The sequence below is a fragment of the Leuciscus leuciscus genome, assembly GCF_965113295.1.
Source record: "Leuciscus leuciscus genome assembly, chromosome: 9".
Taxonomy (NCBI): domain Eukaryota; kingdom Metazoa; phylum Chordata; class Actinopteri; order Cypriniformes; family Leuciscidae; genus Leuciscus; species Leuciscus leuciscus.
In genome coordinates this window covers 5,246,985-5,266,984 of record NC_138733.1, presented here as the reverse complement: position 1 = coordinate 5,266,984, position 20,000 = coordinate 5,246,985, and the positions used below count along the sequence as shown (strand labels likewise).

Genomic DNA, 20,000 nt, shown 5'->3' with positions numbered 1-20,000 from the left:
AGGTACAGCACACGTCTCACGCTCTCTTCATAAGCATTCATGTCTTCTTTTTTTTAATCTGTGGTTTTTGGACATGTTTTCTGTACAGACCTTCATATGTTTTGAATACCAAAATCTTTCATTCAGCAGGGATGCATTAAAGTGATCAAAAGCGACAGTAAAACATCTATAATGTTACAAAAGACGGTAACACTTTATTTTACAGTGTCCTTGTTACATATGTTACATGTACTTACCATAGTAATAACAGTAAATTATGCATAATTACATGCAACTAACCCTCAACCAAACCCTAATCCTATTGTAAGTCCATTAATATTACTCAGTACTTAAATATATAATTACACTGTAACAATGACACCTTCAAATAAAGTGTAACCCAAAACATTCAAGTTAATGCTGTTCTTTTGAACTTTGTATTTATCAAATTTATTCATATTCGTGATCATTTAGTGGCACCAATGCACAATAATATTATGATTGGAGGTTTAATAGTTTAGTCATACTGTAGCTGCTTTATGTATCATAATATTCAGACACACAGCAAGAAAGAGAGACGGTTAGTTGTGTAACCATGTCCAGTTTGAGCTGGTGTGTGTGTAACTTCTCATCTGAAGAGTGTGTGTAGGTTTGAGTTTTGAGCTGTTTTTCTAATCAATGCCCGCGGATCCACTCAGTCCACACTGCAGATCCACTCCACATGAAAGCCATCACGAGTGCTTCTGAAGGGTTCCTGCGCTTCTGTCTTCACAACATCTGCCGCCTTTGATTCACACACTCGTTTTCCCTCAAGAAACATCTGAGGAGGAGCAAGTTTTTGTCCATTTGATCTCTCACTGCTGTCTGGGGGAAATTATGGAGAAAATGATCTTTCCCTCTGCATGTGAACACAACCCGCAGAACTAAACGACACGTGTGAAGACACGCATGTGATGTGTGTGTGTGTGTGTGTGTGTGTGTGTGTTAGACTGTGGTCCTGGTTATCTCTACATGGACAAAATGTCCCCACAAAGAGGCAAAATATGCAAACTCTCTGTCCTTGTGGGGAAATGTTTGGTCTTCATGAGTAAAACAGCTTCTAAAATATAAGTAGTGATGTTGTGTGTGTGTGTGTGTGTGTGTGTGTGAGAGAGAGATGGGTAGGTTTAGTGTGAGTGTGTGTGTGTGTGATGGGTAAGGCAAGGCAAATTTATTTATATAGCACATTTCATACGCAATGGAAATTCAAAGTGCTTTACATAGGAGAAATTAAAATAATAAAAAGAAATAAGAATAATTAAAACAGTTTAGAAAAATAAAATACAGTACAGTACAGTCGGACGAACAGCGGCACAGTGCTCATTCAGTAAATGCACAGCTAAACAGAAGTGCTTTGAGTCTGGATTTGAATGTGACCACTGTAGGAGCACCTCTGATCTCTTCTGGAAGCTGGTTCCAGCATAATAGCTAAAAGCAGACTCACCATGTTTAGAGTGAACCCTTGGTATTTCTAGCTGATATGATCCTAATGATCTGAGTGATCTGTTGGGTTTATATTCAGTGAGCATATCTGCAATGTATTGAGGTCCTAGGCCATTGAATGATTTATATACCAGTAATAGTACTTTAAAATCAATCCTAAATCTAACTGGGAGCCAGTGTAAAGACCTGAGAACTGGTGTGATGTGTTCATATGTTCTGGTTCTGCTCAGCGTTCTGTATGAGCTGCAACTGTCTTATGGTCTTTTTGGGAAGGCCAGTGAGGAGTCCATTACAATAATCCACCCTGCTGGTGATGAAAGCATGCACAAGTTTCTCTAAGTCTTGTCTGGAAACAAAGCATCTAATTCTTGCAATATTTTTCAGATGATAGTATGCTGATTTAGTTATTGCTTTGACATGACTACTGAAACTAAGGTCTGACTCTAGTGTCACACCAAGATTCCTGACTTGATGTTTAGTTGTTTGACCCCTAGAGTGAAGGTATGCGTTCACCTTGAGAACTTCATCTTTGTTTCCAAACGCAATAACTTCAGTTTTGTCTTTGTTTAACTGAAGAAAGTTTTGGCACATCCAACTGTTGACCTCATCAATGCATCGGCACAGGGAGTCAATGGGGCTGTAATCGTTAGGCGATAGGGCTAAGTACAGCTGTGTGTCGTCGGCATAGCTGTGGTAAGCAATTTGGTTCTTTCTCATTATTTGGCTCATTGGGAGCATATACAGGTTGAACAGGAGTGGCACAAGAATTGAGCCTTGAGGGACTCCGCATGTCATGGATGTCCACTCAGACTTATGGTCTCCTATACTCACATAATAACCTCTCCCATCTAAGTATGACCTGAACCATTTTAGGAGAGTTCCCATGAAAACACAACGTGTGTGTGTGTGTGTGTGTGTGTGTGTGTGTGTGTGTGTGTGTGTGTGTGTGTGTGTGTGTGTGTGTGTGTGTGTGTGTGTGTGTGTGTGTGTGTGTGTCAGTTTTCCCATTGTGGTTGCAGCTTTAGTAGATTATACAATGATGATACAAGATCTGAAGCATGACAGGTGATTTAGTTTCTCTGAGCATTCATGCATATGATCAAACATATTCCATCTTTTCATCAACATTCCCGGTAGAAGCAGACAGAGTTGTGTAGCCGATGATGTCACTGGAGATCTTTTTAAAGTCAACCTGAAATTGCATTTGCGACCCATTTTACCCCTAGAATATGCAAAACTATATTTGTTTAAGAGTCGTCCTATTTTAATATGCTATTATAGGTTTTATTAATATTTTGGATCCAGTTTTCTTTCTTATATTTTCATTTCGTCATGTGCTTTTGTCATTTTTATACATTGTTTTTAAAAAATAAAATATATTTTAAACAATTGGTTGATAAATTTGTTTGTTTGCTTGAATGCTTTAATGTATTGTAAGTCATTTTGGATAAAAGTGTCTGCTAAATGCGTAACTAATATTTATAGCCTTAATTTATTTTTATTTCAATTTTAGTCATTTTAGTATTTCAACTTTTTTTCAGTTAGTTGCAACATAACAGCAAAATTTCTACGTTTTGCTGGTTTGTTTTTTTGTTTGTTTTGTTTTTTACTTAAAGTTCCACAACAAATGTATCCTCCAATTCTTTAGAAAACCATCACTTGGTTCCATTAATAACCTTTAATATCCATGGAACCTTTCAATTGCACAAAAGGTTCTTTAGATTATTAAAATATTACACGCAAAAATAAAAAAAAAGTGTTATTAAGAATGTTACTTTTAGGGTTCTTCTATGACATCACTGTGAAAACTCCTTTTGGTTCTTCCTGGCACCTTTATTAAAGCGTATATCAGGAGCTTTACCGAACCCAAAACTAAACCACCGATCTGAAGAACCTACACTGAAACATCAAGAACTTCTTTTAATCTCCCCAAACCCATAAAGCAGCTGAAGCAGAACACAGTTCTCTGTGAATCGAGCCGCTGAAGAACCTTTATCTGTCAGAGAGATGTACGAGAGAGAGAGTTTATTTTGGCAATTGTGTTTTTATGTTGATGTCTTGCTCAAAACTGTGTAACATTAATATGTCTTTTCCTCTCAGTTGAAGAGGAGAACCCGGAGTTCTGGAGGAGTGCGGCTCAGAACACACTGCGTTCGGCTCTGGCCAGGGAAATCAACACTAATGTGGCCAAGAACATTGTGCTGTTTCTGGGAGACGGTGAGCACAGGCTTTATGGTCTAGATCTCATCATAATTCACCAATTTATTAATCACAGTACATTAACACAATTGTGTCGTATGACAAGTTTTCTGATATATTGTTTAACTCTGCAAACAATGCTTTATTTAAATACATATGCATTCATTTGCATATGTTTACAGAACAGAAATATTATCATTGGATACATTTATTTTTTAGTTTTGTTGATATATTTAAGTTAAAGGTTTTTACAGAGGGGATTTTGGATATTTTTAGCATTACATAAATTAGAAAAATAAAAGTTTTAATGCTCTAGTTTAATGATATTTAAGGATTATAGTTTATAGTACATTATAGTTTTTATTAATATTTTTTTAAATACCCTTTTTAGTTGTTGTTGTTTTTTTTAATATTGCTATTTAGTTTTAGTTGATTTTTATTTCAGTTTTAGTAAAAATTTCCAATTAGTCATTTTAGTGCTTCAACTTAAGCTGATTTCAGTTAGCAACATTTCTCATTTTTGTTTAGATTCAGTTTTTCATCTAATATTAATTTATTTTTCAGCTTTTTTTTTTTCAACTAACAAAACATGTTTTTATAGTTTTAGTTAACAATTATTTTAAGTATGATTTATATACTATTATAATTTGTATTCATATTTCTCAACAGCCAAAAGGAAAAAATTTTAATTTTCACCACGTTTTTAAGGAATAAAATGTTAACTATATTTAAGGCGAATGTTATATGAACAAACCCCTCAGTAAAAACCTTCAGAATATAGATAGGAATAAATCTGTAAGTTTTGGCATATGTAAGTGCCGCTGAAGTGGAAAAAAAAAACGTTTTAAAGATATGACGCAAATAGATAAAGTGCAATAAAATTAACACTTAAAAGTGTATTTATAAATGTTATATAGAAGCAAAATAGACAAAAATCTCCACATTGACCAGTGCCTGAAAAAACTATAGTTTTTACCTTAAAGCTCAGCACACTGTCCAGACCAATCAAAAAAACCCTGCCTGACTCGCACCAGCCAATCAGATCAGGCCATTTCAGATTGGTGTGAAACATGATAGTCTGTGAGAGTGTGTGAGTGGCCTGTGGATCTGATGGGAGTGTGTGTTTTAAACAGGAATGGGTGTGACCACCATCACAGCGGCCCGTATCTTAAAGGGCCAGTTACAGAAGCGCTCGGGAGAGGAGACCGTCATGAACATGGACACCTTCCCGTATGTGGGTCTTGCTAAGGTAATACTTTTTATTGTTATTATTATTAATGCTTTAAACAACTAAACAGTACAACATACATTTTGGAGCCAGGGGAGCAAAGAAAACATTTAATAAATAAATAAATAAGCATTCACAAAAATACAAGACCTTTGTATCAATCAAAGATTTTGAAGACCGAACACAAATGAACACTCTTACTGTATATAAGGAATATTGGATTTATATTGTAATAGCTGTTCCATTAGTACTAGATTGAATAGTACAAAAGTAATTTTCAAATTCTTTAAGGAATACTAAGAAAAGGGGCTTTTTGTTAGAAAACTTACACTTATGAATGTGAAATTTGACTAATAAAATTAACAAATTAATTACAAAAACCTCCTTATTCGCACTGTTAGCATACTTTAAATATCCAAAAATTTAATTTTCAAAATGCAAAAAAAAAAAATGAATTGCTAAAGTAATAATACTGTCTTCAAACAGGTTTCCCTAAGTCTGTCATTGGCCAGTCATACAGATAGTCCCGCCCCCAATCTCACTCCATTGGTTGAGTTAGAAGTTGACATGTTTCAAAAGTGTCAGTGTTTCACTCTTCAGGACGTTTCAGTATTATTTATATACTATTATAGTTTTTATTAATATTTTAATTAGCTTTTATTTGTATATTTTTAGTTTGTATAGAATTTTATGTGCTTTTTTAAAATATTACCATTTAGTTTTTATTTAGTTTTATTTAATTTTTAGTACAGTTTTAGTTTATTTCCAGTTTGTAATTGGTGCTTTAAGTTAAACTAATTAAAAAAAAAATCTTTAGTTTACGTTTTTCATCAAATAATTGTTTTATTTGATTTCAGCTTTATTTTAATTAACAAAACATTTATTTATTTTAGTATTATTATTTTTTATTCATATTTTGAATTAACTTTAAAATTTTAAGTAATTTTATCTGCTTTTGTTCGCGTATGTATTTCCAGTTAATAATGTTAGTGCTTCAACTTATTTCAGTTCATTGCCAAGCATTTTGTTTACTTAATTTAATACTTATATTATATTTCAGCTTAATTTCAATGAACAATTTTATTTTACTAGTTTGTTTTATTTACTGATAATTTTAGTAATATTTATATACCATTAGAATTTGTATTCATATTTTGAATTAGCTGAAAACTTTAAATAAATTAAATTGTAATTTTAATTTTAATTTTAATTTTAATTATTTCTTTATTTATTTGATTTATTTGATTTTTTTTTATTGATTTTTTTTTTTGAGTTAGACATTTTAGTTCTTCAACTTATTTCAGTTCACTGCCATGGCTGCATTTTCGTTTAGTTTAAGTTAATCTAATACTGATATTTTATAATATTTCAGCATTATTTTGATTAACAATGTTTTTTTTAATAGTTTTAATTACTGATATTAACTCTGCGTCAATCTGCTAAAGGCTTATAGTGTGTGTTTGTAGGTTTACTCAGTGGATTTCCAGATTCCTGACAGTGCAGCGACAGCCACAGCGTATCTGTGTGGAGTGAAGGCTAACCTGAACACACTCGGCGTGAGCGCAGCCGCTCGTAACGGTGTGTGTCGCTCGCAGAAGGGCAACGAGGTCACGTCTATCCTCAGATGGGCTAAAGACGCAGGTACAGCAACACACCCTCACACTCTACAAAAGCAAACTCACACGCAAACACAACGCTTTCTGTTCCCCTCAAAGATTACACAGCCAACATTCTCACTTTGAGTTTATCTGAGTGTGTTTCAGGTGTGTGTTTATCTGAGTGTGTTTCAGCAGGTGTGAGTGTATCTGAGTGTGTTTCAGCAGGTGTGAGTGTGTATGAGTGTGTTTCAGCAGGTGTGAGTGTATCTGAGTGTGTTTCAGCAGGTGTGAGTGTATCTGAGTGTGTTTCAGGTGTGTGTTTATCTGAGTGTGTTTCAGCAGGTGTGTGTTTATCTGAGTGTGTTTCAGGTGTGTGTTTATCTGAGTGTGTTTCAGCAGGTGTGAGTGTATCTGAGTGTGTTTCAGCAGGTGTGAGTGTATCTGAGTGTGTTTCAGCAGGTGTGTGTGTATCTGAGTGTGTTTCAGCAGGTGTGAGTGTATCTGAGTGTGTTTCAGCAGGTGTGAGTGTGTATGAGTGTGTTTCAGCAGGTGTGAGTGTATCTGAGTGTGTTTCAGCAGGTGTGTGTGTATCTGAGTGTGTTTCAGCAGGTGTGAGTGTATCTGAGTGTGTTTCAGCAGGTGTGAGTGTATCTGAGTGTGTTTCAGCAGGTGTGAGTGTATCTGAGTGTGTTTCAGCAGGTGTGAGTGTATCTGAGTGTGTTTCAGCAGGTGTGTGTTTATCTGAGTGTGTTTCAGCAGGTGTGAGTGTATCTGAGTGTGTTTCAGGTGTGAGTGTATCTGAGTGTGTTTCAGCAGGTGTGAGTGTATCTGAGTGTGTTTCAGCAGGTGTGAGTGTATCTGAGTGTGTTTCAGCAGGTGTGAGTGTATCTGAGTGTGTTTCAGGTGTGAGTGTATCTGAGTGTGTTTCAGCAGGTGTGAGTGTATCTGAGTGTGTTTCAGCAGGTGTGAGTGTATCTGAGTGTGTTTCAGCAGGTGTGAGTGTATCTGAGTGTGTTTCAGCAGGTGTGAGTGTATCTGAGTGTGTTTCAGCAGGTGTGTGTTTATCTGAGTGTGTTTCAGCAGGTGTGTGTTTATCTGAGTGTGTTTCAGGTGTGTGTTTATCTGAGTGTGTTTCAGCAGGTGTGAGTGTATCTGAGTGTGTTTCAGCAGGTGTGAGTGTATCTGAGTGTGTTTCAGGTGTGTGTTTATCTGAGTGTGTTTCAGCAGGTGTGAGTGTGTATGAGTGTGTTTCAGCAGGTGTGAGTGTATCTGAGTGTGTTTCAGCAGGTGTGTGTGTATCTGAGTGTGTTTCAGCAGGTGTGAGTGTATCTGAGTGTGTTTCAGCAGGTGTGAGTGTGTATGAGTGTGTTTCAGCAGGTGTGAGTGTATCTGAGTGTGTTTCAGCAGGTGTGAGTGTATCTGAGTGTGTTTCAGCAGGTGTGAGTGTATCTGAGTGTGTTTCAGCAGGTGTGAGTGTATCTGAGTGTGTTTCAGCAGGTGTGAGTGTATCTGAGTGTGTTTCAGCAGGTGTGAGTGTTTATCTGAGTGTGTTTCAGGTGTGAGTGTATCTGAGTGTGTTTCAGGTGTGAGTGTATCTGAGTGTGTTTCAGCAGGTGTGAGTGTATCTGAGTGTGTTTCAGCAGGTGTGAGTGTATCTGAGTGTGTTTCAGCAGGTGTGAGTGTATCTGAGTGTGTTTCAGCAGGTGTGAGTGTATCTGAGTGTGTTTCAGCAGGTGTGAGTGTATCTGAGTGTGTTTCAGCAGGTGTGAGTGTATCTGAGTGTGTTTCAGCAGGTGTGAGTGTATCTGAGTGTGTTTCAGCAGGTGTGAGTGTATCTGAGTGTGTTTCAGCAGGTGTGAGTGTATCTGAGTGTGTTTCAGGTGTGAGTGTATCTGAGTGTGTTTCAGCAGGTGTGAGTGTGTATGAGTGTGTTTCAGCAGGTGTGAGTGTATCTGAGTGTGTTTCAGCAGGTGTGTGTGTATCTGAGTGTGTTTCAGCAGGTGTGTGTTTATCTGAGTGTGTTTCAGCAGGTGTGAGTTTATCTGAGTGTGTTTCAGCAGGTGTGAGTGTATCTGAGTGTGTTTCAGCAGGTGTGTGTTTATCTGAGTGTGTTTCAGCAGGTGTGTGTTTATCTGAGTGTGTTTCAGCAGGTGTGTGTTTATCTGAGTGTGTTTCAGCAGGTGTGTGTTTATCTGAGTGTGTTTCAGGTGTGAGTGTATCTGAGTGTGTTTCAGGTGTGTGTTTATCTGAGTGTGTTTCAGGTGTGAGTGTATCTGAGTGTGTTTCAGGTGTGTGTTTATCTGAGTGTGTTTCAGCAGGTGTGTGTTTATCTGAGTGTGTTTCAGCAGGTGTGTGTTTATCTGAGTGTGTTTCAGCAGGTGTGTGTTTATCTGAGTGTGTTTCAGCAGGTGTGAGTGTATCTGAGTGTGTTTCAGGTGTGAGTGTATCTGAGTGTGTTTCAGCAGGTGTGAGTGTATCTGAGTGTGTTTCAGCAGGTGTGAGTGTATCTGAGTGTGTTTCAGCAGGTGTGAGTGTATCTGAGTGTGTTTCAGCAGGTGTGAGTGTATCTGAGTGTGTTTCAGCAGGTGTGAGTGTATCTGAGTGTGTTTCAGCAGGTGTGAGTGTATCTGAGTGTGTTTCAGGTGTGAGTGTATCTGAGTGTGTTTCAGGTGTGAGTGTATCTGAGTGTGTTTCAGCAGGTGTGAGTGTTTATCTGAGTGTGTTTCAGCAGGTGTGAGTGTATCTGAGTGTGTTTCAGCAGGTGTGAGTGTTTATCTGAGTGTGTTTCAGCAGGTGTGAGTGTATCTGAGTGTGTTTCAGGTGTGAGTGTATCTGAGTGTGTTTCAGCAGGTGTGAGTGTATCTGAGTGTGTTTCAGCAGGTGTGAGTGTATCTGAGTGTGTTTCAGCAGGTGTGAGTGTATCTGAGTGTGTTTCAGCAGGTGTGAGTGTATCTGAGTGTGTTTCAGCAGGTGTGAGTGTATCTGAGTGTGTTTCAGCAGGTGTGAGTGTATCTGAGTGTGTTTCAGCAGGTGTGAGTGTATCTGAGTGTGTTTCAGCAGGTGTGAGTGTATCTGAGTGTGTTTCAGCAGGTGTGAGTGTATCTGAGTGTGTTTCAGCAGGTGTGAGTGCATCTGAGTGTGTTTCAGCAGGTGTGAGTGCATCTGAGTGTGTTTCAGCAGGTGTGAGTGTATCTGAGTGTGTTTCAGCAGGTGTGTGTTTATCTGAGTGTGTTTCAGCAGGTGTGAGTGTATCTGAGTGTGTTTCAGCAGGTGTGTGTTTATCTGAGTGTGTTTCAGCAGGTGTGTGTTTATCTGAGTGTGTTTCAGCAGGTGTGTGTTTATCTGAGTGTGTTTCAGCAGGTGTGTGTTTATCTGAGTGTGTTTCAGCAGGTGTGAGTGTATCTGAGTGTGTTTCAGGTGTGAGTGTATCTGAGTGTGTTTCAGCAGGTGTGAGTGTATCTGAGTGTGTTTCAGCAGGTGTGAGTGTATCTGAGTGTGTTTCAGCAGGTGTGAGTGTATCTGAGTGTGTTTCAGGTGTGAGTGTATCTGAGTGTGTTTCAGCAGGTGTGAGTGTATCTGAGTGTGTTTCAGCAGGTGTGTGTTTATCTGAGTGTGTTTCAGCAGGTGTGTGTTTATCTGAGTGTGTTTCAGCAGGTGTGAGTGTATCTGAGTGTGTTTCAGCAGGTGTGAGTGTATCTGAGTGTGTTTCAGGTGTGAGTGTATCTGAGTGTGTTTCAGGTGTGAGTGTATCTGTAACCATAAACACAGAACAGTGCTGACACAAAGTGTGTGTTTGTTTGTTTGTTTGTGTGTCTGTGTCTGAGTGTGTGTCTGAGTGTGTGTGTGTGTGTGTGTGTGTGCGTGCGTGCGTGCGTGCATGTGTTATTGTTTTCAAATAGTAAATACTTTATTATTTCTCAAACTAGGGTTTGTGAGTTGATGTCAAACTAACAATGTAAACACACATACCTTGCTACAACTGAATATGGCTTTGAATTTGAATCTGTCTCTTATTTGATCAAGTTTGCATCATAATCGGTTACTGTCCTGTTTATCACTGTGAAGCTGCTTTGAAACAATTTCTATTGTATAAAGCGCTATAAAAAATAAAGATGACTGACTTAACCTAATCATACATTATCATAACATGATTATCAGCAGAGTGAGTGTTTCTGTTGTATATTTTGCTCATATTTCATGCGTCTCATCCTCCTGTAAGTGTGTGTTTTGCAGTTGAAGTGTGTATTTCCATCTGAAAATGCTTCAAATGTCAAGCTCATCAATCATCCATTAAATCTACTGTGCTAAATTAATGCATTTATCTTTTTTCTCATTTCATTCATGATCACACTGAATAATTCAAGATTTTAAAAATAAATTTCATTCATCGTTGGCTGGTTTTCATGATGGACGTTGTATTACAAAATGCTCTAATAATCTCCATATCAGATCATTACCAGCAGGAGCCGTTTGCAACAAAGAAACCACTAAGTGATCATTCTGTGCTAATTTTAGACTAATAATTTAGACAATATTTAATATTTAATTTTAATTTAATCTAGCGCTTTGGGTATGAGAACATTTAAAATGTATTATTATTTTTAGACTAATTTAGTCTGTTACAACCAGGCCAAGAACTGATGAATTTGTGATGAAAAAAGTGTAGAATTTTATTAATTAACAAAGACCCGTGAAATTGCAAGAAAATTTCACAAAAAAACAAACAAACATGTTGACAGTCACTAATGTGTTTGACTAATTATAATAAATAAAAAATGTAAGAAATGTTTTAAATATTAATATTAATATTTAATATTTATAATAAATATATAAATATAAAAAAAAGTATTCATGCCATTTTATTTGAAAGTGTTTTCAAATGCTAGCAAAACTTTATAGTGTTTGCCATATAATCACCTGAATGCTGCTGTAAATTAACAGAGCTAATGATGTGCAGTAAAAGGATGAGATGTTTTTATTTCTAGCAGGATTTTAACACTAATAAATAATTGTTAATAAAAATCCTGTTGAAAATAAAAATTATTAACAGCATAAAAGCCCGTTCACACCAAGGACTATAACTATAATGATAACAGTAAATATTTACTTCTAAAAATCATTCTAAACATAAAACAATGAGTTCACGCCACAAATAAAACAATAACGCCAAAATATCCTTCTAATCACTTTCAGAACTGATTTTTTTTTTTTTAGCTACGGAATGATATAAATATTGACAGCCAATCAGAATCCACCCTACTTTAAAGAGCTTGAGCATTTAAAGTGGAGGACGACAAAACCTTATAACACACATTATACATAATCTTCCGTTGGTGTGGACACTAATATAATTAGGAGCCGAACTATATATATATATATATGCAGCTATTGTATCCGTTAGTGTTTTATTATTATTATTATTATTATTACTCCTCCTCCTTCCGCTCGAGTCTATGGTCGCCCATAGAACCGTTTGTGGGAAAATGATCAAATTTGGCACACAGGTGGAGGACAGTCTGAACATTAAACACACCAGTTTTGGAGTATCTGACTCAATCGCTCTAGCGCCACCAACTGTCCAAAGTGGCACTTATGTTTAAGTGAACCTTTTGAACCGTAAAGGCTAGAAACAAAATAATTTTTCCCTCTGATTCCTTGACTCAAGCAATGACAATTCAGATGACAACATAATATTTACAAAAAAAATTTGTCATGGCAAACCGTTATTCAAATCTTTTTGATAAACCAAACCGTTCTCCAATAACACCCAAACGAATTCAACAAAGAGCTCCTCAAAATGGATGCGAGGCTATATCTCCATGAAGCTTTAGCGTAATGTGACGAATCTTGGTACATGTCATCACAAGCATGATCTGAGGCTGTTTGAAACGTTTCAGTACAGCGCCACCTACTGGTCAGGAGATATGCAAATTTTCGCTTATATTTTCGCTATTTTTGCTTGTAACTGCTGAACAGTTTGCCTAAAAATCATAAAACTGGTTTCTTTTGCTTTAGTGCTACATACAGAGTCGAATGATACCCAATTTTACTGTGTTGGACATCGGACATTTTGAATTTAGTTGTAAAAGGCTGTATTTTATGATTGCATTAGCGCATTGTTACGAAACTCTGTAATAGTCATCGGCACCATGTCTTAAAGTTACTCACAGTTTCGGAACAGTGCCACCTTGGCGTCAAAATTTATGATGAAATTTCCAAAAATGCTCATAACATTTAAGAGCAATTTTGACAAAATATGGCATAATTTACATCACTGTTCTAGTGATGTAAATTATGGCATATTTTGTCGAAATCGCTGTCCGCCATTTTGAATTTCTTTGAAAACCTACTTTTTCAAACACCTCCTAGACCGTTTGTCCGACTTTCACCAAAATTGCCACAGATCATCTTCAGATCATGCTGGCAAAAAAGGTATTAAACTTTTTTTTTATTGACCAAACCGTTCTCGAATAACTCGTCAACAAACTTAACGGCAAACTGATTCTAAGGCTGTAACTCTGCAAGACTTTGGCATATTGACACTTTGAATGTTTCATTGTCACCTCACACTGACCATACAAAATATATTTCATAACAGCGGCACCAAAAATTAGCAATTCAATCATATTAGTAGTGATTGTATTAGTTTTCTCAGCCATTTTGCCTAAAAAAAATCTTAATTACTCATTGTTGCAGTTAATCTGAAGCTCCAAGCCATGTTTGCATAACTCATCATGCCTTTTTTGTGTTTGGCCCATTAATTGCTGCTTGCAGCTATATTTATTAATATAATTATCGTCCTTGGTGTAAACGGGCCTTAAATCTGAGCTGAGGGAATGTGTTTTTGGTGTCTCTTCAGGGAAGTCTGTGGGTATAGTGACGACCACCCGTGTTCAACACGCCACTCCTGCTGCTTCATACGCTCACAGCGCTAGCAGAACCTGGTACAGCGACTCTGACCTGCCGTCTTCTGCCGTTACCGGAGGGTGTGTGGACATCGCCTCACAGATGCTCAGAAACACGGATATAGATGTGAGTGTGTGTGAGGGATAGGTGTGACCCTATAGGTGTGTTCATGAAATGTCATTATTGCTGTTATTGATCAGATCACATGTAAACGGAGCCTGTATCAAAAACTCCAGAGTAAAACTAGACTATGTGCAGGAAGATATTCATCTATTCATCCATCCATCCATAATCATTGTAATTGATCAGATCACATGAAAACGGAGGCTGTATCATAAACTCCAGAGTAAACCGATGACTGTGTGTGCAGGTGATCATCGGAGGAGGTCGGAAGTACATGACGCCTAAAGGGTTTCCCGACCCGGAGTATCCCGCAGACCTGAGCGCACAGGGACAGAGAAAAGACAACAGAAGCCTCATCGATGAGTGGCTGAGCATGAAGGAGGGAAAGGTAAAGAGAGAGAGAGAAGCAGAAGAGCGTTCACAACACATTTGACTTCATTTTGTGAAATATCTCCAGGAGAAACATGAAATTTAGCAAGTGAGAAACACAGAAGGTAAGACTTTATTGGATGGTTTTTAGAAGTGCAATGCGCAATATGGGGGAATAAGTCCCGCCTTCTAAATAAAAGAGCCAATCGCCAATTGTTAAAGTCATCACATGTTCTAAAACACACACTTACGACTGCAAATGTGCTGGGCCAGCCTGAAAAGGACAGTTTTTTGGCATGATGTGAGCATTTAGAAACAATATTTATGAGACATTTATTGTCAGACAAAAGTCAAACTTGGTAAACAGCTTTGGAGAATTTGATGTTTCCCCATTCAAAGAGAGAGGCGTCACTTGCATGACTGAAATAGCTATGCGAGAGGCGTTTCAAAGATGGCCGTCGACTGAAATGACTTCCTTTAATGGGACTTTGCCTTGGCGTGTTTGTGCAGGTTGCGAGATACGTGTGGAATAAAAGAGACTTTGACGCTGTGGATCCTGAAAAGACCGATTATCTGATGGGTACGAGTCCTTCATTCAGACCAGAGACACATGATCCCCGAAGGGTTTGAGTTTCTGAACCTGAGGAACTGAGATCATGAGCTTTATACCAGTCTAATTGTAGTATTATTTATAAGCTATTATAGATACTAATGTTTTGAATTATTTTACCTTTTTTTGTAATTTTGTGTGCCTTTTTTTATTATTTGATTTCAGCTTTGTTTCAATTAAATTAACCCTAACTATAAAGTGTTTTAACAGTTTTAGTTTTAATTAACAGTAATGAGTCTTAAGATCCATCAAAAATGTAAATGAAAAATAGTGAATGTTCCCCCTCTCTGTCTCTCTAGCCCTCTTTGAGCCTGGTGATCTGAGGTTTGATGTGGAGAGAGACCCCAGCATGGATCCTTCCATCTCAGAGACCACAGAGAAAGCCATTCAGATCCTGAAGAAAAATCCCAAAGGGTTCTTCCTGCTGGTAGAAGGTCATCAACTGACAAACAACCAATCCATCAAATGAATAACCAATCAATGAAACCAAAAACAAACCAATCATCCATCCGTCCATATCCATCCATCCATATTCATCCATCCATCCATATTCATCCATCCTTCCATATTCATCCATCCATATTCATCCATCAATCCATATCCATCCATCCATTTTCATCCATCCATCCATATTTATCCATCCTTCCATATTCATCCATCCATATTCATCCATCAATCCATATTCATCCATCCATTTTCATCCATCCAACCATATTCATCCATCCATTCATTCATTCATCTATTCATTCATTCATATTCATCCATCCAACCATATTCATCCATCCAACCATATTCATACATCAATCCATATTCATACATCCATCTATCCATATTCATCCATCCATTTATTCATATTCATACATGCATCCATCCATATTCATACATCCATCCATCCATCCATATTCATACATCCATCTATCCATATTCATACATCCATTTATTCATATTCATACATGCATCCATCCACATTCATCCATCCATATTCATACATTCACCCATCCATATTCATCCATCCATCCATGCATATTCATCCATCCATCCATATTCATCCATCCATATTCATACATTCATCCATCCATATTCATACATCCATCTATCCATATTCATACATCCATTCATTCATTCATCCATTCATTCATCTATTCATTCATTCATATTCATCCATCCAACCATATTCATCCATCCAACCATATTCATACATCAATCCATATTCATACATCCATCTATCCATATTCATCCATCCATTTATTCATATTCATACATGCATCCATCCATATTCATACATCCATCCATCCATATTCATACATCCATCTATCCATATTCATACATCCATTTATTCATATTCATACATGCATCCATCCACATTCATCCATCCATATTCATACATTCACCCATCCATATTCATCCATCCATCCATGCATATTCATCCATCCATCCATATTCATCCATCCATATTCATACATCCATCCATCCATATTCATACATCCATCTATCCATATTCATACATCCATTTATTCATATTCATACATGCATCCATCCATATTCATCCATCCATATTCATCCATTCATCCATCCATATTCATCCATCCATTCATACATATTCATACATTCATCCATCCATATTCATACATCCACTCATAACATATTTATCCATCCATCCTTCCACATCCATCCATGCATATTCATACATCCATCTATCCATATTCATACATTCATCCATCCATATTCATACATTCATACATCCATATTCATACATCCACTCATCCATATTTATCCATCCATCCTTCCACATCCATCCAACTATCCATATTCAAACATTCATTCATTCATTCATTCATCCATCCATCCATCCATATTTATACATTTATCCAATCATATACATCCACCCATCCATATTTATCCATCCATCCATCCTTCCACATCCATCCATGCATATCCATCTATCCATCAATATCCATCCATATCCATCCATCCAAGTAAAATAATCTGAATGAAATCTGAACGGATTTTGATCAAACCTCAGAAATGGGGTGTTCAAAAGAAAAAAAGGAAACTTTTTGAACTACTGAGCCCAGTTGTAATACCTGTAATTTGTCACTGATCAATCAGATTTGGTCTTCGTGTGGTTTCACAGGTGGGCGTATTGATCAGGGTCATCATGACAGTCGCGCATCCATGGCTCTGCATGAGGCGGTTGCTCTTGATGAAGCTGTGGCTCGCGGACTGGAGCTGACCAATGAGGAGGAGACTTTAACAATCGTCACGGCTGACCACTCCCACGCGTTCACCTTTAACGGCTACCCGTTCAGAGGGAACAGCATTCTGGGTATGTTTCTGTTAGTGTGCGCATCTCAGGCCATGTCCACATTAATACGTTTTCGTTTGAAAACGCATCTTTTTCTCTCCATTTTATCCTTCCGTCCACACTGAGACAGCGTTTTTATTAATGAAAGCTAACCTTTTTTAAAACGCTCTCCAAAGTGGATAAATTTGAAAACGCCGTTTTCACGTTATAGTGTGGACTGTCAAAACGAAGGTGTTTAAAAACGATGCCGTAAGTTTAGTCATGTGACGCGTATTGTACCAATAGATATTCATGTTTATAGCGGTATTGTGCCTGTTATGTGCTGTTCACTTTCACACTGTTGCTCAAATATGTTGCTTCACACACTCTTCATATCACAGTCCTGCAAACATGACAGAGTTTACACACATTTGCTGTCCTGCGGCAAAACATGAGAGAAGCTTCGTTTTAGACCAATCATATAATAGTGAGTGAGAGCGACCTGGACACATCAGTGAATGCTGAGATATTCTGCTAAATAACGAATAAATGCGATAACTTTATTATTTATTTTTCCGTCTGTATCGTCTCAGTGAGCTTTTGTGAGGGTTTACACACGCGCAGTAAAGGTGAATTTAGTGTTTTCAGGCGTTTTCCAAAAGTTTCTCATCCACACTGAAACGCCTGAGAACGCTAGTGTGGACGGAGAGCGTCTTAAACGAAAACAGCGCTTTCTAATGTATCGGGATTAATGTAGACGAAGCCTAAGATTGATCGTTTTTAGGGGTGTTGTGGCACAAATTTGTTTGTTATGGGTCTCCTAATGGTTCCAATAATCCTCACTTGTCAATCATCTGTTGTTTCTCAGGTAAATCTCCAATCTTTGCCTCAGACTTTTTACCCTACACGACTCTAATGTACGGAAACGGACCGGGACACAAAATCGTCAACAACAAGCGTCCAGACCTCCGCGGTGTCGACACCGGTAAGAAAATCAGCACAAACAAGTATTCATTACTTCAATGAGCTCATTGTTTCTGCATTACATTGTTAAATTAATACTTTTAAAGCTAACTGTGATTTTGTATATGTAAATTACCGAAAAACATAACTTACACATTTAGCTCTGATCACAGATCACTCTAAGTTGTAATGTGGACTCATGCATTTTCTGTAAAGTTGCTTTGAAATGATGTGTATTGTGAAAAGCGTTATACAAATAAATGTGAATGTGAATTGAACCTAGCTCGCTGAAAACACTGATGTTGTGTGAGTATTTCTTCTGGTTCTCTCTCTCTCAGCCGATAAGGATTACGTTCAGCAGTCGGCCGTCCCGCTCGATACTGAGACCCACGGTGGGGAAGATGTGGCGCTGTTGGCCCGCGGCCCCATGGCTCATCTCTTCCAGGGTGTTTATGAGCAGAACTACATCGCTCACGCCATGGCTTACGCGGCCTGTGTCGGTGCCAATCAGCAACACTGCGCTGTGACCGCTGAGCCTGATGGGACTCCCTACTCATCCACTGACCCGGGAAGCTCCGCCCCCGACACGCCCCTCTGCGCCATGACGACGGTGATCCTGAGCGTGTTAATGAGTGTTTTACTGCACTGAGAGAGAGACAGCAGCAGATATTCACCAAACAATCATAATTTGATAATGTGAAATAAACGCTTATGACAAAAATTCCCAGGCAAAGCAAGAACTGATAAGAATGTAAATGTGTACCTTGAAATGCAATGTAAGTCGCTTTGGATAAAAGCTCTATTTTGCTTCCATATCATTAGACTATTGGAAATAAAACATTCGAAATACTCTTTTAAAGACCCACTGAAGTGTCATGTGACACGCAGCTTTGTTTGATGCGTTGATTAATTTCCACTGAAACAGGAAGCTGAGGCGGGACATATTGAATGGCTCCTCCCCCTTTTCAAATAGCCAATAGCGTTTAGTTTACCTCACAGACTGCGAGTCGTACTTGACAGCAAAGCGAATCTGAGCGCTGATGATACTCTGATGATTCAGTAGTAGAGGTGTGAATAAATTCAAGCCATTTCATTCTTAACCAACGTACAGTTGGAGAACTGAATAAAACTCGAGCGTTTGAGCAACCGAACACACACTCACACACATATTGCTCTGTGACGTGTCAATGACCGCTTTGGCCAGGTGGTGTTTATAGCGTAGGGGGCGGAGCTTTAGATTCTAGAGAGCATTTGATTGGACATTAGATGTGATGAGAAGCTGAAGTCCGCGGTGATGTCATAACAATCCCTGATCCATTTTAGCAGAAGAGAGAGACTGTAAGTTTTGAATGTAAATGTAAGTTTTGAATGCTTATATCTCAAATGCTAATTTTGTCATTGTTTTGGAGTACATTAGCTTATTCATAACCTTAAGGCTAACATACAGTATATTTATACTAAAAGCTAAAAAACTTACATTTTGATTTTAGGGGGCCTTTAAGTGTTTATTTTATTAGTTACACTTTATCTGTTTGCGTCTGTAAAGCGTTTTCACTCAGTAGAAAATAATGTCAGTTCTATGCTGACTTTAAATTTAATAAATAAAATATTGTATTTAATCATTCAAGATATTAGTAATGCATCCTAGCGAATAGGGAAAGTTCTTCGAACGTTCTGGCAAAGTTACGAAGAAACGTTCTTCCAGTAGCGTTTATAGATTATTCGTTCAAAGTTATTCGGTCTTTAATAATGCTCTCAAAACATTAGAACTAAAACGTTATTTATACATCATTCATGGACGTACATTTTTTAAATGTTACATTTTTTCAGAACGTTCAGTGGGCAGTGACATTCACATAATGTTTGCAAAATTCTAAAATGGAACGTTGGCTTAACGTTCACATAACCGAGGGAAAAAGTTTACATCAAAACATTTTGAATGTTCAAAAAATATTCTTAGAAACGTGTTTTTGTTAGTTGGGATGTATGTATTATTAAAAGTTATGTATTCCTCCTGAATTAAACAGAATTTTGAGTGAGAAATAAATAGGATGGGACTTGATGGATCCTTTATAGATTATTGTAATTTCTCCACATTATTTCTCCGTTTGTTGGTTGCGCACTGATGAATCATTAAATGAATTGTGAAATTGATCAGAGAACATTTCATTGATTTATGTTGAACTTTAAACTGAATCTGTGTGTTATTGATGAAAACATTCGATGAATACTGACGTCATCTCAGGTAGAGTCTCTCTG

At 37.5% G+C, this 20,000-nt stretch overlaps 1 protein-coding gene across 1 annotated transcript in view; it reads left to right on the top strand.

Moving 5' to 3' along the window:
- The window catches only part of alp3 (alkaline phosphatase 3), a 21,693-nt gene that overhangs the window by 1,632 nt on the left and 61 nt on the right, over positions 1–20,000 (top strand). The window contains exons 1-11 of the mRNA XM_082180058.1: positions 1–2; positions 3,562–3,678; positions 4,794–4,909; positions 6,355–6,529; positions 13,346–13,518; positions 13,763–13,903; positions 14,395–14,464; positions 14,794–14,928; positions 16,629–16,820; positions 17,647–17,763; positions 18,080–20,000. The exon at positions 1–2 is cut by the window's left edge and continues 1,632 nt beyond it; the exon at positions 18,080–20,000 is cut by the window's right edge and continues 61 nt beyond it. Coding sequence (XP_082036184.1) covers positions 1–2; positions 3,562–3,678; positions 4,794–4,909; positions 6,355–6,529; positions 13,346–13,518; positions 13,763–13,903; positions 14,395–14,464; positions 14,794–14,928; positions 16,629–16,820; positions 17,647–17,763; positions 18,080–18,390 — 1,549 coding nt within the window. The 3' untranslated portion in view covers positions 18,391–20,000. The remainder of the gene's footprint in view (positions 3–3,561; positions 3,679–4,793; positions 4,910–6,354; positions 6,530–13,345; positions 13,519–13,762; positions 13,904–14,394; positions 14,465–14,793; positions 14,929–16,628; positions 16,821–17,646; positions 17,764–18,079) is intronic.